Source organism: Setaria viridis, chromosome 4, assembly GCF_005286985.2.
Source record: "Setaria viridis chromosome 4, Setaria_viridis_v4.0, whole genome shotgun sequence".
Taxonomy (NCBI): Eukaryota; Viridiplantae; Streptophyta; class Magnoliopsida; order Poales; family Poaceae; genus Setaria; species Setaria viridis.
The window spans coordinates 14,333,564-14,359,698 of NC_048266.2; the positions used below are offsets into that span (position 1 = coordinate 14,333,564).

The window sequence follows — 26,135 nt, forward strand, 5'->3', positions numbered from 1 at the left end:
CTGCACCCCACGCAGGAGATTGTAAATTTTGAAACTTTAGTATTTCTTTTTCTTCCGTACAAGATAGTTGCCCTAGCAAAAGTGTTAGGCACCCTTCAAATAAGAATCCATTTTCTAACTGGCTTTCGTGCTTTGGTGAGTCGTCCAAGATCCTTTCGGTGACATAGTACGAATTAACCCTTTGTTCTTTTTTTCTTTTTAAGTATACCCTTCCCCGGGAAAGAACAATAGGACAAAAGATATGGAATGCAATAGAAAATAGGATAAAAGATATGGAATGCAATAGAAAAAAGGATCCTAGCTTTCGTCTCTCAGTGTCAGTGTCGGCCCAGCAGAGTGCTTTCGCCGTTGGTGTTCTTTCCGATCTCAATGGACTACTTAACTGGAGGATTCACTGCAAATATTAGCTTGTCTCATTATTGCCGCGACAACGGCCTACTTACTCACATTCACCGAGCAATGCATGCAATTATTGATACACAAAAAAAATCATGGTATGCATTTCCGTGTATTAGCTAAAGTAGGAAGGACAGGTTGTTCCAGCTAGATACCGTCAAAAATTCCTGTGGGGGCATCTTACTTGACCTGATCCATGTCGTGTTACGCGGCTCCTAAGAAAATTCCCGTAACTCTACCTACGTCGGATCCCGCTTCCGTTTTCCCCATCTATTGATGGGTTGTTAACGAGTGTTTCCCCCAAATGGTTTCACCGGTAATAAAAGGTCAGGTAATAAAAGGTAAAAAAAACCAAGTTCACCTCACTTTCAATTTATTTTTCACTCTGTTTGCAAAACGTGCAAACAGAGAAGTTTCCTTAGTTTATGAAAAGTAGGTAAAGCGGAACTGTGGAAGTCGGTAAAAACCCTCTCAAATAGGCTTTTTGGTTCACATATCATAATCGCATTTCTTTATCCTAGTTATGACTTTGATATTTTTCGAGATTTTATAGCATGTTAATTTATACTTATTGCAGATGGCCTTTCTACGTAAAGGAGATATGCAATAGCCCCTATGTGAGATTTTGGTAATCTTTATCAAAATTAAATCAATTTCCTTGTAATTAGTCCAATAAAGTATTATAAATATCAGGATTTCTTTAAAAAAGAACATAGGATACCATGAACCAATGCTTGAAACTTTGGTCATAAAACTAACCTAAAATTTGAGAATGTCATGTTCTTTTTTTTTCTGAAACTGAGAATGTCAATTCTTAGCGTCATTACATTTGAAAAATCTAAGGTCGGCTTGTCACACGTCAGGCCAACGAAGAGGTTGTTTTCTCCAGCTGCAATTGGCCCAAGTAACTGCGTACAGGCCCACCAAATCAACTACAGTTGGGCCGAACCGGTAGCAAAAATCGAAACGGACAAGTTTCCAAAGAAAAAGGAAACCGTGTGCGTACAACTAACGCGTACGCGTATGCGTATGGGTACAGGCCATATACAGCTTTCGATCCCCCGCGTACGGAATACGCTCTCGCTCCCCTGTCTTTCTCGCCAGATCAGATCGGAAATTCCAAAGCAAGCTTTTCGTCAGCGATTCGCCGAGACCCATCCAACGCCGCCGCCATGTCCGCCGCCGTCGCCGCCCCCGTCCTGCGCGAGGACGACCGGGGGATCCCACGATCCCTCCCCCTCCTCGCGGCGCTCGTAGAGGCGGAGTCCCGCCGTTTCGCCGCCGCCGCCTCCCGTCCCGCCGAGACCGGCCTCGTCCGCGCCTTCCGCGGCGGCGCCGCCCCGAAGGTCCCGATCCGCATCTTCATGGAGCGGATCCACCTGCTGACCCGGTCGGTGCCGACCTCCCGGGGCATGACCAGGATCGACGGCACCAGCTTCGTGCTCGCCGGGATCTACTTGACTCGCTTCATCCGCAGCCCCGCCGGCAGGGAGGCGGGGATCCTGGTGGAGCCAGCCACCGCGCACCGCCTGGTTGCCGTCGCGCTCTTCCTTGGCGCCAAGTTCGGCGGCCACCCGCCCAGGAAGTGGATTGGGGTGTTCCAGGCCAGCTCGGAAGGCGCGATCCGTGCCGGCGAGATGGTGGGCCTCGAGGGCCGCTTCCTGCCTGCAATCGACTTTCGCCTGTTCGTAGAGACCTGGGAGTTCGATTCCTTCTGCCTTGTGCTGGAGCGGGGGCCTCGGGCACCAAGGGGCGGCAGCGGTAGCGTTGGCTGCGCCAGCAAGAAGAGGCAGGCGGACGCCACGGTCGGAGAGGATGAGCGCCGCCGCGTCCGAGCTCGCCTGCCGCCACCTGCCGTCTTCTCCAATTAGGATTTGTTTTCAATTTGAAGTTTCGCCTTCAATTCGCTTATTATTTCTTTTAGTTGCTTTTGATTGTTCGTCTATCTATTTTTGCTGCAGGTACAAGGCTAGGAGTAGAAGTGTTCGAGGTGGAGAAGGCGTTGTCCAGTGTCCGATCAGGGATCAGCTTCTCCTTGCTGGAGCCTGGAGGAGAGCCTGGTGTAGGATGCGTCGTCCCGCTTCGGATCATGGATGACCTCCTGCTCGTCGCCAGAGCCTGGAGGGTAGTCAACAGATCTTAGTTTTAGCCAAGGTTGTTAAAGCGATTGCTGGCTCACTGAAAGAGTTCTCTAGTACTGGGTTTTCCAGCTTTGGAGTCAATAAAAAGGGCACAATATGGTGTTCTGTACTCTGAAGTTTCAGTGTTTAGTCTGTTTGAGCTACTGCAACTCAGTGAATGAGTATACTATCCTTCAGTTCTGCCAGATGTTATCAGTTAATAGGTCACATTGCCTTTTGTATTATTGCAGTAGATTAGGCAATTTACTTGTGATTAGGATGTGTTTCTTCAGTGCTCGATTTTGGTGTGATTCTTCTCTTCTGTGTAAGACTTTCTCAGATCAATAAAAGGGATAATAAAGTGTCAGACTTTTGTCATGAAATGTCCAATTTTCACCCTCTGAAGTCTGATTTTCAACCTATAACTACAAAAGTGGACAGGGACAACCATCCAATCGGCAAATTTGGCCCTTTGGTGGTTTCGAGGGTGGTTTTCCATTTTCTAGAAATTTTAAAAGTTTTGACTTAATCAAAAAATTCATAACTAATTCATTTCAAATCCAAAAAATATGAAGTTGGTACAAAAAATTTCTAAAATTGTAGGCTATTTGTCTGTGGGGGGAGATGTGTCTACTGATGCAAGAACTAGCGAGGAAACAAATAATGATCCGCTCAAATAGAAATAGGAAAATAGAAATAGGAAACAGTATCAGGTAAAGAATTAGAACAAACGGAAGAACATAAGCAGCTTTGCAATGGTCATTGTAGCCTCTCAGGATTAATCCTCCATGAAGGCATGAACCATGACTCATCGTCTGATTCCCCTCGATATTTGAGCAGTATATGCTTACAGATTCGCACTGCAGTTGTGCAGCATGTCAGGATGCCACTTTGAGCAGCATGTTTGTTCATCAAATTTTCAGTCTCCTTTTGATTTGCATGTCTGTCTTCAAACGCATATTGAGGTAGGGGATTCTAAATCTGACATTCCGACTATCTGAGAGCACACTCAAGTTAACTACCAGGTCTCCGCCAGCCCAAATGTGTAGCCTCTGTTTCTATGTTCCCTCTGACAGTTTAGCTGAAAATGGATAGTTAGGAAAAACATTATCTTGACGTACTGAAAGGCAACCATCTACTTTATTTACAATGTCCACCCTCTCTGTGACCATGTTTCCAATATGCCTTAACAATATCTGGTCCGAAAAAGAAAAGGCAGTGCTAGTGGCAAAAATTAGGAAGTATCATCATTAAATATTTACTGTTCATAGCACAGGTCCCTGAACTATATATAGTACTAAATAAATTATGACTCTTGTGGCCTTGCCTATACTATTCTAGAACAAAGGAGTGTTCTCAAAATACTTAAATTTACTTCTATTTGAGTTTGGCTCCAATCATTTTGACTGTATTTGACATTAAGAGTTAACTGTGTATTAAGAGTCCTTTTGATATTTCAGGGAATAAGATATTTGCTAATATTCTGGACTGTTCATATGTCTTTACCATGTTACCCAGGAAATGGCTCCATTTACTTATAGATGGCACTTTGAGCAGCATGTTTGTTCTTCAAAATCCCAATGTCTCTCATTTTGATTGTCATTTTTGAAAAGACGCAATGCGTAATCATCACCATGCCATGAGCCATGTATCTGCTATGCAGGCGCCTGTTTTCAAACGCATATTCAGACAGGGAATTCTTGTGGATCAGTATTTGTATTTATGGTGGGGGTACCAGCAAGTTCTCCCTCTCTAAGAAAATCTGAGAGCACACTCAAGTTAGTGGCCAAGACTCATAAAAGATGTAGTCTCTGTTTCTATGTTTAGTCTGTTTTTTTTTGGGCGAAAGTCTATGTTTACACTCTGACTTATGAAAATGGATAGTTAGGAAAAATATCATAAAACATCATTCTTATGCACTGAAAGGCAATCATCAATTTTTATTTACAATGCCCATCCTCTCTGTGACCATGTTTCCAGTATGCCTTAACAATATCTGGCCCAAAAAAGAAACAATAGTGCTGGCGGCATAAATTTGGAGGTATCTTTTTTCTATCAAATCAACAATCTACTATTCAAATCCCGGACTACATAAGATTAAATAAATTAATGATTCTTTCCTATACTGATCTAGAGTAAAGATGTGTTCCCAGATTATTTAAATTTACTTTTTTTAGAATCCGGGCTAATCATTTTGACTGAATTTGACATTAAGAGTTGACTGTATATTGCCAAGTTGACTTGTGATATTGGTTAGCATTCGAGATTCTTGTACTATTTACCACATAGCTATTTTTGCTAAAATTTGCCCCTGGTTGCTTGGCAATTTAGATTTCTGGTACTTCTGTGAGGTGGGTATCATGCTCAGTCGTGTGGACAGCATGCAAGAATCAAGTGTTAATCTTAGTTCTACCTCTATCTTGTAGATGCCATTTTGACAATACTGCAATTTGTTTTCAATTACATACTAAAGTGTGTTCACATCTCATCTGCATTTAGTCAAACAATAAATACATTGTACCAAAAGCCTGTATATATCCTATTTTTCTTGCGATTATGGATATGAAGCCCTCCTAATATCTGCTCATTTCACAGTTGACATGAGCAGTAGTTAGGCCTACCATTGGGAAGGGTATGGGCAAACCCACTCTTATTTACGTCCAAATCCAAATAATTATTATCCACTCCTTACCCTCCTCAATCCCACCCATATCCAATGGATAATTAACATTGTACTACATATATATACATATCCAATTGATTAATCATATCCGCCCCATATCCTACCCTCCCCATTTGTAATGAGTATATAATTTTCTACTCGTACCCTCCCCATTTGAATTGGGTGTGAATTTAGGGAGAGAGTATGATACCCAGTGGCAGGCCTAACTGTTGTTTGTCCTCCTTCCCTACAAGACCCTTCTTGAGTCTTGACATTGTTTTTAGTATCATTAGTATTCAGTTTTGACAGTCAAATCTTTGAGCTATTATTACATCAAAGTTTAAAGATACATCCTGTTGGCGCTAGAAATCGGTCAACCGAATCCCAACGACCGACACACGACCCGGGAGAATCTGCTTAGCTCCTGTTCGGGTGAATGCCCTGGTGCGGTTCACGCGGCGTGCCAGCCAATCTGACCTGTTGATTGGCAAGGAAGAATACGTGTCAGGTTCAGAATTCTCGATCGGCTATGTTCCGATTTCGAGAGAATTTATCAGCGAATCGGCCGATTTACTGTAATACTGAAATCGGCTATGAGACAGCCTGATCTCTGTAGCTTTGTAGACAGGAAACTGCTAAAGTAATCGGTACAAAACTTATGATAACAACACTAGGAACAGATCTAATCGGCAATAAATGGATCTAACGATAGAAGATAAAGAAAGCCGATACTACCGATTCCTAGCTGGATAACTGGTGATAAAGACTAGAAAAACAGGTAAAAACCTATGAATCTAGCAAATATCGATAACTAGTGAATAAATCTAAACGAAACAACAGCGATACGCCCGAAGTTAAAGCTTAGATGTTACTCGATAAGCGGAACTTACAGAATCGGCTGGAGATCAAGATGATGCAGCCCCGCCAACCCGCACGAACTCGTGAGAAGAGAAAACTAATGGCGAAGTCGCCTGCTTGAAAATAAGTACGAAGAAAAAGTAGCTTGTTGTATTGATTGGTTGATGGTTACAGATTTACAAAGGTAGCTATTTATAGCCCCGTACAGATATCTCCTTAACCGACTAGAATTCTATCCCTAATTCAAACAGAAAACAAATATCTACAAGCATAATTCGTGCTAGGTTGGTTACTCCACGCTTCGTGGGCTGATTTCCCCCTTATCCTTCTATTCCTCTCCAAGCCCATACATGCCCAATTAGCCCATCCTCCTAATCGGCCGATTCCTTATCGGCAAAAGATTACCGATTGGGACTCTGGTATATTCGACCCATAGCGAGACAGAGGTCTCCGGCCGATCTCACACTGTAGCACCATTTGGCCGATTCCCAACTGTGCTTCTCCGATTCCCTTTCTTCTTGGCGCCGATTCTACTAGTAATGAAATCTGGCGTCAACACATGCCCCCCAGTTTCGGAGTAAAACATAGTCTTTTACTTCGAAATTCTTTATAACTTCCTCTCCGAAACGGCCGCAGAGAAAACATCCTTCCGTTTCGCGGTCTTCCAGCTGATCATTGCAATTTTTTCGAAACGGGCGCCCACGACAGCCACTACCCCCGAAAAACTCGAAACGCCGGCGCGGTGAAAATTCCAGTTTTACCCCCCTTTTAGGCATCCTTTAAATAGCGCTTCACCCGCACCTCATCTTCAAGCTCACGTCCTTTTTCCCAGCGCGCGCGACTTCTTCTTCCTTCAGCACCTTTCCCTTGCCGCCAAAGCTTTCTAGTTTCACCTCCTATTACTCCTCCCTCTTTTCTTCCAATGGCGGCGCCTTCCGGCAGCTCTCCCGCCCGCGATGCCCCAGAGATAGCGCCTCCGGTGGTGGTAGCGACGATCGTCACCCCTTCCACAGATGAAGGAGCTTCATCAGAGATCCCAATGGCAATCCCCATTGCGGCCCCGTCGTCCGCATCCGCATCGGCGACCACACCGATTACTCAGAACTTCATCCCAGAGGTAAATACCGAATCCTTCTCCTATCGGCAATGTATTTACCTTAGATCTGTTTCTTATATTTCCATACTCCCTTTCTTTTTTAGGCAGTTAGGCATAGAATTACCATTCACCTCACGGGAAGCCCCGACCTTATTTGTCTCGGTCCTATGGGAAACCCAGATCCAACAGATCTCATAAATTTGGAAACCGACCGGATACCCTTCAAACGGTCCGACATGAACCTAGATCACTGGGTGGGTACTTTTAGATCCTGGCCGAATGAAACCCCAGGTTGGAGGGAGTGGTACCAACGGATGGCTGCATCAAGGAGCGTCTCATTGGAAGAGCTCAAAATCAGCCAGTGCATCAACCTCTCCTTATCTCAGATGGAGAAAAATGAACCGTTAGTGATGGCGGCTTCTTATTTTTGGTCTGATGCACTTAATGCATTCTTATTTGGGCACGGTCCTATGACCCCCACACTGGCCGATGTAGCTCTGTTGACCGGCCTTGACATATCCTCCCCAGATACACCCTTCCACCTTTTAGCCACAACGTCACATCGGCTGGATACAAGGGGAATCGGCGGGTGGAAGGGTTTCATCAGAAGTAATAAGAGAACCGGGACCGTTGAGAACAGGGAGCACACGGCTTTCCTGATGATGTGGCTAGAAAAACACTTCTTTTGCGGAAGAGCTGCCGGCCCAACAACCAACACCCAAGCTTTAGCTGAAGCACTGTCCAAAGGAAGCCATATCCCCCTCGGGAAACATCTGTTAGGGGCTGTATACCATATGCTCCATCAAATCGGCACAAGACTTTCCAAGGGAGAACCGATCAGTAACCAAGGCGGGCCTTGGTGGTTCGTCAATCTGTGGCTGAACCTTTATATGAGCAGAATCACCCAGCAGCCGGTGGACCATATGACGTTCCCTAACATCGAATCGGCAGAGGACCCCACCGAACGTCGCCGATGCATGTCTTTTGGCGAAGCGGCGTCAGCTTTTCCAGGTTGCGCGTATTCTGCTACAAAGGTAGCTGAGTATTTTCGATGCTTCTATAACGGATTTAATGAAGCTGCAACCATTTGGTTTCCGTATCAGCGAGACGACCCGATCTTTGAGCTTCCCACTTGCTTCAATTCGGCTTCCGGCCGATTTGATGAAGATCTCTATGAAGGGTTGATCAAACCGGGACTCCTACCGGCCAACTTCTTTTCAGGGAAGGATGCCCCTACATACGAATTCTACAACCCTTCCGTTGCAGCACGACAATTCGGCATGGGTCAGTTGCCGATTCAAGTGTACTTCGCTGGCAGAATCAAGTTTAGAGATGAGCTCACATCTGGCCTGGACTACGGTCGGTTGCGAGACCGAATTCCGGATTCCAGTACAATTAACTTGAACGACTGGCTAGTAGCTCCATTTGCTGTCCAGCCGTTCAAGCTCTGGTGGGCCGAATGGAAACAATTTCTCTTCTGCAACTCAGCATCGGCATACTGCAATCTTCTGGACCCGGCCAACATTGACCCAAACGCCGAGGTACTTCACATAACCGATTTTTATTCCTTTTTATTCCTCCTAACATGATTGAGTACTAATGATTTTATTATTTCTTTAGGCCGAGAATCGGACCCCTCCAACACACAGCCGCAGCGGACGGCTAATAGAGAGTCATCCATACACTACTTATCCCCTTATCAGCCATGACGCCCCGTCTGTTGACGTGATTGCTGGCCGATCGAAACAAGTTCATAAGAGGACCACTAAAAAGACCAGTCGCCGAGTCCGGGCTCGTACGGAATCGGCGGATCCTCCTGTGCTCGCATCGGCAGAAACTTCGACCGCACCACCTTCTCAGGTCTTTCAAGGTGTCGATACTCAAACCATCACGCAAGCTGGGGCGGCCGCCGCGTCGTTATTGTTGGAAGCCATACAGGTAAACCGGAGTTTTACTGCCTCCGATTGTTATGTTGATATTAACCCTTTTTTAACCTTAAACTGCACAGAGCATTCCTACGGAAATACAACAATCGGCAGCAGCTCCACCAGCCATTGATGCGCCCCCACTCCCATCCGTTGAGGTATAGAACTTGTCTTACCGATTTCCTTTGGGTATTTACGTAATGTACTTATTCAAACCTCTGACACAGGCCATCGGCACATCAATCGCTTCTCGACCGCCGATTTCTTCTCAGGGGGCTGGTCCAAGCACCGCGCCGATTATTGTGGAGTCTTCTTCATCTGATGAACCCATGGCGCGGGCCCCTGAGCAAGGCATGACGGCTTCACAAGTGCAACATGAGGAAATTCGCTTCAAAATGGTAAGTTTCTGTTTCGGCTTCTACCTAGCCGATTTGATCTTACTTCCAGCCGATTTATTTCCTTTCTTTATTATCTCCAGGAACAGGACACCCCCGACAACAGCCTCTTTTCTTTTGCGGTCGCCCTTTCTGACGACGAAGAGGTTGCTTCTCGCCAAGTCGCCTTGAGTTCCGTTCCTGATGACGTCCGAGCCAAACTTTCCAGCATCCGATCCCTCCTTCAAGGGGACATCGGCCGACTAGTAGAAGACGCTTCACCGATTCGGCAGCTCTTCAATGACGTCAGCGGACGAGTACCAGAAGAGGCGGAGGAGGCCCTGGCGCCGGCGGCCTTCATCGAGTCCATGAGGATCCCAGTCTTCAGAGCCCTTCGTCACATGGCCGATCGCGCCAAGCTGACCAAGACTCGCGAAGAGGAAGACGCTTTCAAGCGTCAGGCTCAAGAGGCGCATCGGCGTATCCATGTTCTAGAAGATTCCCGCCCGGCGATCATAGGTGAGATAGACCGCCTCAAGCGTCGGAGGGCGGAGTTTGCCAAGGAAATGGAGCAAGTGACCAAGGCAATCAGTGCCGAAGAGAACAAACTCCAAGAGCTACCCTCTGTTATTGCCGATTTGACACGGGAGAGGCAGCGCTTTGCTCATGAGGCCCTGAGACTCCATCGCAGCGCATCGGAGGTCCCTGGATCGGCGGAAGAAGACCAACGGATTCTTGACTCTGCCGATCAGATCCGGCGTCGGGCCATCACGGCTATCGATACCCTTCTGGGTAACCTGTAAAACACTGACCGTTTTGCACGAACATTTACTAGCTTCTTTGACCGTTTCTCGCGACCCCCTTTCTATTTATTGCCTTTCTTATTACCGATGGGACGTGGCCTTACCAAATTTCCACGCATCTTTTTCCATAAATACCGACCTCAGCGTTTACCCCTGATAGTACCAATTTGGCCTTCGGCTTACTCTCCTCTTCTTTTCATCGGTGCGATTCCTTGTCATGGCTTCGCCGGTTTCTTCTTCTTTTGTCAACCAGGTGAAATCTTGGCCTCGACTCCCTTTCTTTTTAGATCTTAGGAAGGGAACTCCTTCTTACTCCTTTTTGTTTTAGCCTCAACGTCTTAGTCCTGAGCTCGTGCGCGCCATTGAGCTTATCCATTCTGAGGACCCACTGACGCCGGAGGACCAAAAGCTGATCATGGCTCATCGTGAGGAGCTTCGAGATCACGTCACCGCGGAGGCTCGTGTAGTCCTGGACTTTGTGGAGAGCAACGGTCGCCGGCGACCTCCAATCGACAGGAGTCATCCGCTTCCTCCGCGAGTCGTCCTTGAGGACACGGCAGCAGGAACTTCGCGCCCGGCCATGGATCGGAGCCACCCTCTCCCGCGTCAAGTTGAAGCGGAGGCTTCAATGAAAGAAATAGAAGAAGAATACCTCCGTCTCATGATAGAATTAGGTCGGACTGAGAGGGAGCACAAGAAGAAGAATAATTAGTCATTGTATTTTTGTATTTTTTGTTCTCAGGGCGACTAACGTTTTGTCGGCCATGTAACCCGTCGCCCGTACCGAATGAATGCAATCGGTCGATCCGGTCGACTATGTTTTTGAATCGATTTGCGTCGGTTACATGTTTGAACCGACTCGTATCGGCTAAGTGTTCGAACCGATTTGTATCGGCTATGTGTAGTTGTGTCGTGGTTAATTCCTACGCCCCGACCCATATACTGGGGTAATATCTCTTTAAGTACCTTCCGTTCAGAGCTCTAGTAAATTCCTCTCCTTCTATCGTTTCCAAAATGTAAGCATTTCCTGGAGCGCATCTGCCGATTTTATACGGCCCTTCCCAGGTAGGGGACCATTTCCCGAATTTAGGATCTTTCGACCCGATCGGCAACACTAACTTCCATACCAAGTCTCCGGGGAAGAACTGTTTGACTTTGACTTTCTTATCGTACCACCTGGCTACTCTCTTTTTATTTTCTTCAATGCTTATCAGGGCCCTCAATCGTTGGCTAGCCAAATCGTCAAGTTCCCTTTTCATGAGTGATGAGTAGTCATCGGCAGATAACTGGTCCTGGAGCGAAATACGCCTCGATCCTGCCCTTGATTCCCATGGTAGTACTGCATCGTGGCCGTACACCAACTGGTAGGGAGACAGTTTGGTAGCCCCATGACCAGCCATCCTGTATGCGCACAGTGCCTCAGTCAAACACAGATGCCACTTCTTTGGCTGTTCTTCAATTTTTCTTTTGATCAATTTGATTATCCCTTTATTGGAGGATTCTGCCTGACCATTGGCTTGGGCGTAATACGGAGAAGAATTTAACAATTTGATTCCCATATCGGTTGTAAATTCCTCGAACTCCCCCGATGTGAACATTGTTCCCTGATCGGTCGTAATAGTCTGGGGAATACCGAATCGGTAGACGATGTGGTCCCTTACGAAATCGGCCATGATAGCCGATGTTACGGCTCTTAACGGGATTGCCTCGACCCATTTGGTAAAGTAATCGGTGGCCACCAGAATAAATTTGTGCCCTTTGCTTGATGGTGGGTAAATTTGGCCGATAAGATCTATTCCCCATCCCCTGAACGGCCATGGTTTAATGATGGGATTCATGGCCGATGCGGGTGCCCGCTGGACATTTCCAAACTTTTGACATTCCTGACAACCCTTATAATATTTGAAACAGTCTTCGAGGATCGTAGGCCAATAGTACCCGTTGTTCCTGATCATCCATTTCATCTTGTGTGCCGATTGGTGTGCTCCACATACCCCTTCATGGATTTCTCCCATTAGAGTCTTGGCCTCTTCTGTCCCAAGGCATTTAAGAAGGACCCCGTCGATCGTTCGGTAAAACAGATCATCTTCGAGTAATACGTATTTGGTGGCATGAAAGCGTACTCGTCGCTCCACCTTCTTAGACGGATCCTTTATGTAATCGGCAATTTCTTTACGCCAATCGTCGGCTGCGAGTTCTAAAGCCATAGCGCCCAGAATCGGCTGATACCCAGATGCGTGCTGGGCGAGCCTGTTTGCTTCTTCGTTGCGGTCCCTTGGGACATGCCCGATTACTGCCGATCTGAATTCTTTTAAAAGCTGTATGCAATCTTTGTGATAAATCCTTAACACGTCATCTTTGCACTCAGCCCTTCCGGTCAATTGATCCACAATAAGCATAGAATCTCCGAAGATTTCGACGGAATCGGCCTTGACTTCTCTCAATAATTGTATCCCTTTTAATACAGCTCTGTACTCCGCTTGATTATTTGTAGCGGCGGTTTCAATCGGCAGAGAAAAATCATAGCTTGCCCCCCGAGGCGATATGAGAACGATGCCGATTCCTGATCCGACCCCGCATGACGACCCGTCGAAAAATAATCGCAAAGGCGCCAGCTCTACGAGGGCGATCTCCGGTCCACAGTGCTGGGCGACGAAATCGGCCATGACTTGACCCTTGACGGCTTTTGCTGATTCGTACCGCAGGTCAAATTCCGATAAAGCTAAGATCCATTTACCGATTCGTCCTTTTAGTATCGGCAGTGATAGCATGTATTTTACTACGTCGTCCTTGCATACGACTACACATTCTGCCGACAGTAGATAGTGCCTGAGTTTAGTGCATGAGAAGTAAAGACATAAGCACAAACGTTCCACCGGGGGATATCTTGTTTCAGCGTCCAGGAGTCTTCTACTGACGTAATAAATTACCCGCTCTTTGCCTTCAAACTCTTGGACCAGAGCCGACCCAATAGCTTTTCCATCGGCTGATAAATACAGTTTAAACGGCTTACCAGCTTGAGGGGGAACCAAGACTGGCGGTGAGACCAAGTATTGCTTGATATCTTCTAACGCCTTGCGCTGTTCTTCTCCCCATATAAATTCCTGGTCTGGCTTCAACTTCAGAAGTGGCGTGAACGCTTGAATCCGTCTGGATAGATTAGATATAAATCTTCTGATGAAGTTTACCTTGCCGATTAGAGACTGTAGCTCAGTTTTGTTCTGTGGGGCCACGACTTTGTTGATGGCCGCTATGGTCTTCTGATTGATTTCTATACCTCGTTCGTGCACCATGAATCCTAAGAACTGTCCGGCGGAGACGCCGAAAGCGCATTTGTTGGGATTCATCTTAAGACCGTGCTTTTTGGTACACTCTAGCACCCTTCGCAAATCGGCTAGATGTTCCTCGTGGCTTTTGGACTTGACCACGACATCATCGATGTAGATTTCTACCAGGAGGCCAATGAGTTTGTGAAAAATGTAATTCATAGCTCTCTGATATGTAGCGCCAGCATTCTTCAAGCCGAAAGTCATCACTACCTATTCGAATAAACCAAGATGGCCTAGACATCTGAAGGCCGTTTTGGGTATATCCTCTTCGGCCATAAGTATTTGATTGTATCCGGCGTTTCCGTCCATGAAGCTAATAATTTTATGTCCCGCGGCGGCGTCGATCAGTACATCGGCCGTAGGCATGGGATAGCCATCCATCGGTGTGGCCTGATTAAGATTCCTGAAATCAACGCAAACGCGTAACTTCCCATTTTTCTTGTATACCGGCACGATATTGGAAATCCACTCGGCATAACGACATTGCCGAATAAATTTTGCTTCGATTAGCCGAGTTATTTCAGCTTTTATGTCTGGTAAAATTTTAGGATTGCAACGCCGTGCGGGTTGTTGGTACGGCCGATACCCCGGTTTTATGGGTAGCCGGTGCTCAACAATAGATCGGTCTAAACCAGGCATCTCGTGATACTCCCAAGCAAAACAATCCTTGAATTCCCTTAACAAATTTGTTAGTTTACATTTGTACTCTGGATCTAAATTTGCACTAATAAAAGTCGGCCTTGGTTTGGCTCCATCACCTAAGTCTATCATTTCTAATGAATCGGCCGACGTGAATCCGTGCCCTAGCTTCCCGTCTTCTCGGGCGAACTGATCCATCTAATCTGAGTCTTCGGAGCCGACTGCTCGGATCGGCTGTAGGCCAAAATCGGTGACCTTCAGGAAATCGGTCTCCCACACCCTACCTGATATGCACCTGACGGTTTCGCAGCTCCACTACTGCGTGTCGGCTGCTGCAATGCTATACGCGGAGTCGGCTTTGACCACCTCGATGTTATCACCGACCCATTGTACGAGGCACTGATGCATAGTTGACGGGATGCAGCAGTTTGCGTGTATCCAGTCTCGGCCAAGAAGCATATTGTAGGATCCCTTGCCATTAATAACGAAAAACGTGGTAGGGAGGGTCTTACTGCCGATGGTGAGGTCGACGCAGAGAGCACCGCGAGCGTTTGACACCTTGCCTTCGAAATCCTTGAGCATCATGTCCGTCTTGGTCAGGTCGTCATCGTTTTTCCCCAGCTTCCGGAGTACGGCGTACGGCATAATGTTGACAGCAGCTCCTCCGTCGACCATCAATCTGGTGAGGGGGCGACCGTCAACATGCCCTTTAAGGAACAATGCCTTCATATGTTGTCGTTCGTCGTCTTCGGGCTTTTCGAACGTGGCCATCATTGGCTCCAAAGCCAACCGCGCTGTCTGTTCTTCTATCGCTGATACGTCCTGTTGATCGGCGGGGGTCATGAACTCCATCGGCAGTATGAAAACCATGCCGATCTCGGCTGCCGATTCATCACCCGCCGACTCGTTGTTTCCCTTATCGTTTCTTTTGGGGCGCCACACCCGAGGCCTCCCTTCCTTCTTGTCCGTCGCGCTTTCTTCTTCTTGCTGTTCCCATTGGCGGAGACGTTGGATTCTCCGTTTTTGTGACTTGGTCAATCCGTCGGGGCACCACCTGGGGTTTATTAGTCTCCCTTCTGTCCTGGCGCGTTCCCACTCCGGTTCGCGTCCTAACGGATTTTCATCCGTCACCCGAGCGTCGGCCATTTCTTCGAGTCGGCTGTGAACGCTAGCCTTACTATCTGACTGGTCCCGCCGATCAGTCCTGCCCCCCTGCCTATCATGGCGTCTTTCTTCCGACCGATTATATTGGTCACTTCTGCCCCCCAGCCGATCACGCACGGGAGGGCGCTGGTCATCTTGATCGCGCCAATCCCTGCTGATCGGCTCTGGCCTTCCGTCCCTAGAGCGAGACCTGTTGAACGGCCGATTGCCGCGATAGGGACCGTTGCATTCTGGGCAAGTGTCGGCCGAAGGTAGCCTGAGGTTATTTTCCCAACAATGAATGAAAAATGGGCATCTCTAGTGCTCTTCGTGCCAACGCATCGCTTCTTCTCGGGACCTTGAGCGTTCATGCTGACGTTGGTACTTTTGGAGCAGGAACTGAGAAGTAATGCGCGGCCCTTCTGACTCACCATCATCGTCCTCTATCCGCCGCTTTCCCTTGATATCTTCGGACGTAGCTTGATTTCTGGGATCAACGGCACTACTCTTTTTGGCCGATTCGGACGTTAGCACTTTTGTTTGGAGTGAATTCTTCCCCGTATCAACCATGTTGGTAGGAAAGGGGTGCTGGTCGATCTTCATTGGTTTGGCCGATTTTGCCGGCACTTCAAATTTGATTCTGCCTTGCTCAATGGCTGACTGTATCTGTTGCCTGAAGATCTTGCACTCGTTGGTATCATGTGATGTGGCATTGTGCCACTTGCAATACTTCATCTTCTTTAATTGTTCGGCAGAAGGTATTGTATGATAAGGAGAGAATTTAATCTGTCCTTCCTGGAGGAGAAGATCGAAGATTTTATCGGCCTTAGTTGTATCAAAACCGAATGCTTCTGGCTCCTTTTTGCCGAATGGGCATGATATCGGCTTCTTCCCCTTGATCCATTCCGCAAGTCCGACTTCAACATCTTCTTCATCCTCTAATTCTTCCAGGAATGCCACTTTCTTCTGGAAATTCCTCCGCGGATCGAATGGACGCACCTCCTGTCCGGACAATCGGTGAACAATCTGGCTCAGGCTCTCGAACTCCTGTGAAGCATATTTTTCTTTAATATGTGGCAGAAGGCCTTGGAAAGCTATATCGGCCAATTGCGCATCGGTTAGAGCCAGGGAGTAGCACTTGTTTCTGATTTCCCGAAACCTCTGTATATACGAGGGTATCGGCTCATCACTTCTTTGCCGGAGGCTAGTCAAATCGGACAGCTTCATCTCATGGACCCCAGCATAGAAGTACTTGTGGAACTGTCTTTCTAAATCGGCCCATGTGATAATCGAGTTTGGTGGCAAAGTCGTGAACCATTGGAAGGCCGATCCAGACAGAGATGACGAGAACAACCGTACTCGTAGGGCATCTTGCGTAGCTGCTTCTCTGCATTGGATGATGAATCTATTCACGTGCTCCACGGTCGAAGTATCATCCATCCCCGAAAATTTGGTAAAATCAGGAACTTTGTACCGATGGGGGAACGGCAACAAATCATATGTAGATGGGTATGGTGTTCTATAAGTATAAGTTTGCACTTTCGGCTTCAAGCTGAATTGTTCTTGCATCACCTCCGCAATTCGTGCCGACCAATCTGGTTGTTGCTGGTGAACTGTTGGCTGAGGTATCGGCACGTGCTGGTAAATTGGAGGCTGAATAAAAGGCGATTGATGAAAGGGTGGCATCTGAGTGTAATCCGGCTGTGTAGTAAAGGACGGCTGTTTGAATGAACCACTCGTTTCATCACATAGTATGAGTGCTGCTGTCTTGTTGACCTCCGGAGCGACAGGCTGGTATGGTGGTATGATCGGCCGAATGGCCGCCTGGGAGGATGCCTGGAACGGAGGGTTTCCTTGACTGGCCGATTGATTCAGATCGGCCGTGGCTGAAGGTGCCCCCCAAGGTGATGGGTTGACTGGAGGGAACGGTGCAGAGGACAGCTGGATGGAGCCATATCCCAACGGAGTTGATGATGCAGATGCGCCTGAACTCCCAACAGAAAATTGAATCGGCTGTGAAGCCGAATACGGATAAGTCTGATTTGGTGGGACCGGCTGGAAATATGTAGGTCCTCTGTATCCTTGAGGTATGCCCCCGGCGAAGGAGTTAACAACGGCGTTGTGCACCATGTTCGAGAGTACCGGGGATTGGTTGATGAAGGCGTGATGAATAGATTGTTGAATCATATCGGACATTTTATCCGAATCTTCAGAAATCGTGATCTGGCGGGGAGCAGGGAATGGGGTCTTCTTGACGGTCTCCCCGCTTCTGGAGCGACTGAAAGACTTCAGACAAGTTTTCCGGAACTGTGCCATATACTTGTCCAGATCTTCCTTCTGGTCGTCCTTCAGATCCGCTTCCGTCACCTCGATGACGTTATCTTCGGAGATTTCAGCAGCTTTCGACATGACGGCGGTTGTATTGATCCCACCAGGCGTGCCAAAAGTGTGTTGGCGCTAGAAATTGGTCAACCGAATCCCAACGACCGACACACGACCCGGGAGAATCTGCTTAGCTCCTGTTCGGGTGAATGCCCTGGTGCGGTTCATGCGGCGTGCCAGCCAATCTGACCTGTTGATTGGCAAGGAAGAATACGTGTCAGGTTCAGAATTCTCGATCGGCTATGTTCCGATTTCGAGAGAATTTATCAGCGAATCGGCCGATTTACTGTAATACTGAAATCGGCTATGAGACAGCCTGATCTCTGTAGCTTTGTAGACAGGAAACTGCTAAAGTAATCGGTACAAAACTTATGATAACAACACAAGGAACAGATCTAATCGGCAATAAATGGATCTAACGATAGAAGATAAAGAAAGCCGATACTACCGATTCCTAGCTGGATAACTGGTGATAAAGACTAGAAAAACAGGTAAAAACCTAGAATCTAGCAAATATCGATAACTAGTGAATAAATCTAAACGAAACAACAGCGATACGCCCGAAGTTAAAGCTTAGATGTTACTCGATAAGCGGAACTTACAGAATCGGCTGGAGATCAAGATGATGCAGCCCCGCCAACCCGCACGAACTCGATAATGGCGAAGTCGCCTGCTTGAAAATAAGTATGAAGAAAAAGTAGCTTGTTGTATTGATTGGTTGATGATTACAGATTTACAAAGGTAGCTATTTATAGCCCCGTACAGATATCTCCTTAACCGACTAGAATTCTATCCCTAATTCAAACAGAAAACGAATATCTACAAGCATAATTCGTGCTAGGTTGGTTACTCCACGCTTCGTGGGCTGATTTCCCCCTTATCCTTCTATTCCTCTCCAAGCCCATACAGGCCCAATTAGCCCATCCTCCTAATCGGCCGATTCCTTATCGGCAAAAGATTACCGATTGGGACTCTGGTATATTCGACCCATAGCGAGACAGAGGTCTCCAGCCGATCTCACACTGTAGCACCATTTGGCCGATTCCCAACTGTGCTTCTCCGATTCCCTTTCTTCTTGGCGCCGATTCTACTAGTAACGAAATCTGGCGTCAACACATCCTAAAGCTAGTTCCAAGTTCATAAGCTAATGACAGGCGATTCTTTTAAACAGAAAGGCATCATAGTGTCTCTTCATCCGTTAGTTGTTACTATTTTGTTTTTTATGCCATGTACAACTCGACCTTGAATTGAACTGAATAGCCTAGTAGTTCAAATTGACTTGTTTAGTGGAAGTGCTGATGACTTCTGTTGAACAGTGTACTTGCACACTATAGGTGACGCCGTGACGGTGACTTCTATTTAACAATGCTTGACAGAACTTCATTTCCACATTAATCGAAGAAGTCCAGTTTTAACCTATAAATTCACGTCGCCGTCGATGTCGAAGGTGAAAGCATCTAAGCTCCTAACTTGTGTTTTGGTAATTAATGACGGTCTTAGTGGATTAACAATTTCTTCTTTTCTTTGAGAATATGGGCTTGTTTGGTTTGGGTTGCTTATTATAAGCAACTTAAAGTTGCTTAAAGTTACTTATTGTAGTTGCTTATTTTTAGCTCTAGGTGTTTGGTTTGGGTTGCTTATCTGCATTAAATAAGGTTGCTATTGACATATTTGCCCCTAATAAATACATGCCATCCCATTTCAATTATACCCCTAATAATTACCCTGGCCCTTGGCACCAGATGAAGTTGGTGCCAATTCCAGGAGCTGTCTGGCCCTTGGCGCCAGATGCAGTTGGCGCCAATTCCAGTATGTTGGCTGCCACGGTGCTGGGAGCCAAATTTTTTATTCAAATCAAATGTTGTTCAACATTCTACAAATAACATCATTACAAAACAATAAAGCTGCGATCTATTGAACAGTCCATCGGCAATCCAATCCCTAAATTGGTTCATGTCCTGATCTTCGTCCCCGTGTTGACTAGTATCCGCATTGTTTTGTGACGACAATGCGTCCGAAGGCGCCACATAGCATTCATCATGATCCACCCTCTCAAAGTCCACATCAGCAAGTGCACTCTCTCTAATGAAGTTATGAATTGCCATGCAAGCGATAATTATGTTGCTTTGCTTTGCCATTGGATATGCCGGTAAATCACGCAAAATACGCCATTTTTTTTTTGAAAACTCCAAAAGACCTCTCAATCACATTCCTTAGTGATGAATGGGCATAATTGAAAAGCTCTTTTTTACCTCTTGGGAGTGGTCCTTGTCGAAACTCTGGGATATGATATTCCGTACCCTTGTATGGTGAAAAATAACCCGGTCTGTTTGGGTACCCAGAGTCCACCAGGATAAATTTTCCTGCACAATCATTTATTTTCGTGTTATATTCAACCAATGGATAGCTATTGTTACAAGTATTGGATCATAGAATAGGGAAGCACCTTCAGGCGGATGAGGAAACTTGTCGCTGTACTTGATCAATGCATCTTTGAAGACTCTCATGTCATGCACCGACCCAGGCTATCCCGCAACAACAAAAGTAAATCTCATGTCGAAATCACATGTTGCTAATACATTCTGGCTGGTGTACCCATGTCGTCCCATATGTTGGACAACCTTGTCCACTGGCACAACAACAGGCACATGTGTTCCATCTATTGCTCCAATGCAATTATCAAAGTAGGGGGAGAACCGTGGTGATTGCAGTCTATGATGCACGGTACTAAATGTTGGGTCCAATGGTCTAATGATATCACCTGCTAGCTTGCAAACACTACGCAATACTTTCTCAAACTTTCTACTGCATGTTTCAGTTGACCTAACAAAACGATCCTCAGCTTGCCTCATGCTTTGAGGGGCACCACAAATCCACACAAACATAGCTAAAGACTCTACTGATGTCATCCTCCTTGTTGACTTTAACCCATAAGATTGGACTAGGATATTGTGTAGCCTATCAAACACATCCCTACTCATCCTGAACATGTTGTAGCAAGATGTCCTATTTCCTAATGTAGTTGTTGACACTGGATTTTGACCAATCCTATAAATTCGGAGTACAAGATAATTGGAGTCACGTACAACAATAAGAAGCTAGCATGCGTGTATATGGGCACGGAGTCCAAATCGGCTTCTTTGGATTGATCGGCAAGGAGAGGCAAGGATGATATAAAGGAATGGCCAGCACGTATGGATAAAAATGATTAGAATATACAACATGGATTCTGGTGCACTTTGCATGCCATGCGTGGGAGGCTTCCAGAATAATTATGCATGCGGCCGATCTGTGCATGTACGGGAGGTTGTTTCATAGAATACAATATTTTAGAGATAGAGTTGGGTTAGTTAGAGATAGAGTTTTTTATTAGAAAAGATTGTGTACGTGACTTGCCTTGTGCGTGGTTAGATGCCAATTATGTAACGTCCGCCCTATAAATATAAAGGGACGTGGCCATTGTAAAGAATAATCACACGATCAATATACAACATATTTATCTTCTATTTACCTTTTCGGCTTCACGCCATTGCATTAGGAGTAGGAGTAATGTAGCTTCTCGACGAGTTCCTCCTAGCAAGCTGGGCTGCATCGACCTCGATCTCCGGCGAGCTGCAAGTTCCGTCACCAGGTGTTCTAGGCTTTAACCACCGGGCGCATCGCTGTGGTTTCGTCTAGTTTCATCTACCAATTATCGAGTATCTTGGATCTTTGACCACCGGGCGCATCGCTTCTGTCTCGATCTACGGTATTCACCAGTTATCCCGCCTTGATTAAGCTTGCATCGGCTGATATTTATCTGTTCTATCGTCTTGCCGTTTACGACATATTAATTATTATCAATTCTGTCGGAATAGACGATAGATCTATTTTTAATAGCCTGTTGCATCTTGATCTTGGCCATCCTTCGAGTGTTGTTGGGAGTAAGTTCCGTTGTGATTGGATCATCGGCTAGCGGGGTTCAGATTAATGTCCTGCTAAATATTTCTAGACTGCAACTACCGGGCGCATCGCTGTGGTTTCACCTAGAGATATTGGTGGTAACGTTAGTTTAGATCTCATCGGCTTATGGCTCTAGCTATGGCGGGGCAACAACTCAACAGCATCCTGTTTTCTATCGGCCGTCTGGCCGATATTTATTGTAAATTATATTAAATCGGCTGGATGGCCGATGAATCACTCACATTCATCAAGGTACTGGAATCGGCTTCACAGCCGATATATTTGTCATGATTTATTTTGTTGCACCATTATCGCTACTGTGCTAAGATTATATCGGCCTGATCGGCCGGTTGCCTCGGACTTCACAATAACTATCATCTCCTTGTCAGTTGAATGGTCAAACTGACTGGCACGCCCGCGCACACCACGCGCGCTGATTTGGATTCTGCACTGGAGTTAAGCAGATCTCCCAGGTCCTCATGTGCAGATGCAGGGTCCACCACCGCCAGGATTTTGCGTCAACACATTTTGGCACGCCCAGTGGGACACGATTATAAGACTCAGATGTTTATTCAGATAAAATGAGTATATTCGACAGCTGTATCGAGTTCATCGGCCGATTGAAGAGAAGCATCGGCGGATTGGTTAAAAAAATATACAGAGGCCGATTGTAGAGAAAGGCATCGGCCGGTTAGCATCAGCCAGTTGGAATTGGAAGAAAAAAAGTGGCATCGGCCGATGGAACATTGGTATTGCCGATTGAAAAAAAAAAATAGAGAGAGCGTGGCATCGGCCGATGGAAAATTGGTTCAGCCGATTGAAAAAAGAAAGAAAGAAAGAAAAAGAGAGGGGCACCGGCCATTCGTGCGTCTCCTTATTGATAAAAAAATCGGCCGATTGAAAATTGGATCGGCCGATCAAAAGTTGTATCGGCTGATTAAAATATATGTATATATACATCGACCGATTGAAATAAGGAAAGTATCGGCTGACTGGTTCAAAAGATGCATTGGCCGATTGAGATAAGGGAAGCATCGGCTAATTAAATACATCGGCGATTGGGATATATAAAAAGAAAAGGGTATCGGCTAATTGAAAAAGTGCATCTGCCGATTTAGATAAAAAGGGGAGTTGAATCGGCTGCTCAAGCATCGGCTGCCTATTTAATATTCTCCCACAGCTGATGGGAGAGATGGAAGATTTTTCAGCCGATGAATGATTAGGCAGTGAAGATGAAGTTTTTGCAAGGTACATACCTCTTCAAGGCTCAAAATAATCCTTCGTTGCCTGGACTATCAACGTGTAGACTAGTGGCCAAAGTATTCTCAGGACAGCCCATGGAGTGAATCGGCTTTAAAAAAATAATCCTTCGTTGCCTGGACTATCAACGTGTAGACTAGTGGCCAAAGTATTCTCAGGACAGCCCATGGAGTGAATCGGCTTAAAAAAAAAAAGGCTGACTTGAATAGCCGATGGAATGGCCGATGCAGAAGTCTCGCCTGACGACCGACGGAAATAGTAATTTACATGCTGATTACGTGATGGCTCTAGAAAAAAGTATCGGCTGATATAAAAGTATCGGCCGCTAACTACAAAGAGTATCGGCTGAAAAAAGCATCGGCCGATTAGAAAATTGGATCGGCCGATTGAAAGCTGTATCGGCTGATTAAAAAAAAACTGCATCGGCCGATTGGAAATTGCATCAACCGATTGAAAGTTGTACGGCTAATTAAAAAAAATGCATCGGACACCGGCCGATTGACTGCTTGGCAAAAAGCATCAGCTGATTGCTTCGGCCGATTGATTGCTTGGCCAATAAAAAAAATTTGGCTGATTGGATCAAGCAAAATAGTATCGGCTGCTTATAAAATCTATTGGATATTAATTTCGAAGCATGAAATATTCATACTTTGAAACTGGGGGGCCTGTGTTGACAACAAAAGCTTGCTGGTTACTGCACCAAGTTTTGGTGTCAACAGACTGATCTGTTGTTTCTACTGCCGGCAATGCCGATGGTGTTCTTTATATTTGAAGAAGAGTCGACGTGGCTTTGGATATTGCAATCAGACGTCATTAGCTCGGAAGACAAGTATCAGACTTCTATAATTAGTTTTGGAACATGAAGCATTCATACTCCGAAACTGGGGGGCCTGTGTTGACACTGGATTTTGACCAATCCTATAAATTCGGAGTACAAGATAATTGGAGTCACGTACAACAATAAGAAGCTAGCATGCGTGTATATGGGCACGGAGTCCAAATCGGCTTCTTTGGATTGATCGGCAAGGAGAGGCAAGGATGATATAAAGGAATGGCCAGCACGTATGGATAAAAATGATTAGAATATACAACATGGATTCTGGTGCACTTTGCATGCCATGCGTGGGAGGCTTCCAGAATAATTATGCATGCGGCCGATCTGTGCATGTACGGGAGGTTGTTTCATAGAATACAATATTTTAGAGATAGAGTTGGGTTAGTTAGAGATAGAGTTTTTTATTAGAAAAGATTGTGTACGTGACTTGCCTTGTGCGTGGTTAGATGCCAATTATGTAACGTCCGCCCTATAAATATAAAGGGACGTGGCCATTGTAAAGAATAATCACACGATCAATATACAACGTATTTATCTTCTATTTACCTTTTCGGCTTCACGCCATTGCATTAGGAGTAGGAGTAATGTAGCTTCTCGACAAGTTCCTCCCAGCAAGCTTTTGTTGTCAACAGTAGTAATAACCCATTCATAACCAGTTTGGTTTGCAACCCTATATTTAGCTTTGTCTACGTATGTGTCGTAATAATACATACCAATAGCTGCACAAATAGTAGCAAGTGCCCTCCTCCTCCTCTTCCTTCTTTGCAGCCACTCTTCATCGGAATCAGACGATGATGATGAATGAGCCGTAAGAATCTGTACAAACAAAACAAAAATGATCAAACTTCATGAACACAAATCACAAATAACTAAAATGGCTCACAAATACAACACATGACAAATAAATCTTATCATAAATATAACATATGATACACAAATGGGATGACAAATATAACAGATGTCACATAAATGGGTTCACAAAATAAAATTGCTCACACATAACAAGAGTTCACAAAACAAGATAGTTCAAATAGTTCAAACATTATTTTCGATTCCTCTCAAGCAACTTCAATCTAAATGGTCAGTAGCTTGACTTGTTCCTGATGCACTTCATTTTCAGCCATGTCAACCTAGCTTCATTTGTATTAATGTTGGAAAAAACAGTTCGGTTGTATCTTGTGGCAAACAACTCAGTGACCATGAAAAATTCTTCTGTACCACCTGATGCTCCACATTCCCTTGCCAACTTGAGGCTTTGTTCTATCTTATAATCTTCCCTTTCCTGAATTTTCCACCTTTCTTGCATCTCCATCTCCTTTTCCTTCCTCCTGTATTCCCTCTCCATCTCCTTTTGCTTCATCTTTGCTTCCATCTCCATTTCTCTCTGCTTCTTTATTTGTTCCATCTCCATATCTTTTTGCTTCATCTTTAACTCCATCTTAACTCTTATTGTGTTTGAGTCTTCAGAGCTTTTAGCTTGCATGGTGTGGACAAGACCCTTGAATATGTGTAGGAACTGATTTTTTCCCTTCTTTTTGACAAGAGGTTAATCGATCACCAGAAGATCTTCCCAAAACTTCCTAAGAAGATATTTTTTTTTGATTTGGCATTATTCAACAAGAAAAAAAGAAATTTTTTGATAAATTCTTTTTTTTGATGATTATGCGGCGGACAGACACTAAGATGGAATAGGCCCGCTAATATGCCTAATGTACCCGTAACAATATGATGCGAAGCTATTCCTCCCGGAATGAAAGGATCAAAACCTTCTGCACCCCACGCAGGAGATTGTAAATTTTGAAACTTTAGTATTTATTTTTCTTCCGTACAAGATAGTTGCCCTAGCAAAAGTGTTAGGCACCCTTCAAATAGGAATCCATTTTCTAACTGGCTTTCGTGCTTTGGTGAGTCGTCCGAGATCCTTTCGGTGACATAGTACAAATTAACCCTTTGTTCTTTTTTCTTTTTAGGTATACCCTCCCCCGGGAAAGAAGAATAGGACAAAAGATATGGAATGCAATAGAAAATAGGATAAAAGATATGGAATGCAATAGAAAAAAGGATCCTAGCTTTCGTCTCTCAGTGTCAGTGTCGACCCAGCAGAGTGCTTTCGCCGTTGGTGTTCTTTCCGATCTCAATGGACTACTTAACTGGAGGATTCACTGCAAATATTAGCTTGTCTCATTATTGCCGCGACAACGGCCTACTTCTTCACATTCACCGAGCAATGCATGCAGTTATTGATAGACAGAAAAATCATGGTATGCATTTTCGTGTATTAGCTAAAGTAGGAAGAACAGGTTGTTCCAGCTAGATACCGTCAAAAATTCCTGTGGGGGCATCTTACTTGACCTGATCCATGTTGTGTTAC

The 26,135-nt window shown here is 45.5% G+C and overlaps 1 protein-coding gene across 1 annotated transcript; it reads left to right on the top strand.

The window, feature by feature from the left end:
- Positions 1–1,411: 1,411 nt before the first annotated feature.
- LOC117852305 (cyclin-U2-1) lies at positions 1,412–2,883 on the top strand. The gene has a single exon (XM_034734333.2). It carries the CDS (start codon positions 1,569–1,571, stop codon positions 2,265–2,267), a length of 699 nt encoding a protein of 232 aa, XP_034590224.1. The 5' UTR covers positions 1,412–1,568; the 3' UTR covers positions 2,268–2,883.
- Positions 2,884–26,135: the final 23,252 nt, after the last annotated feature.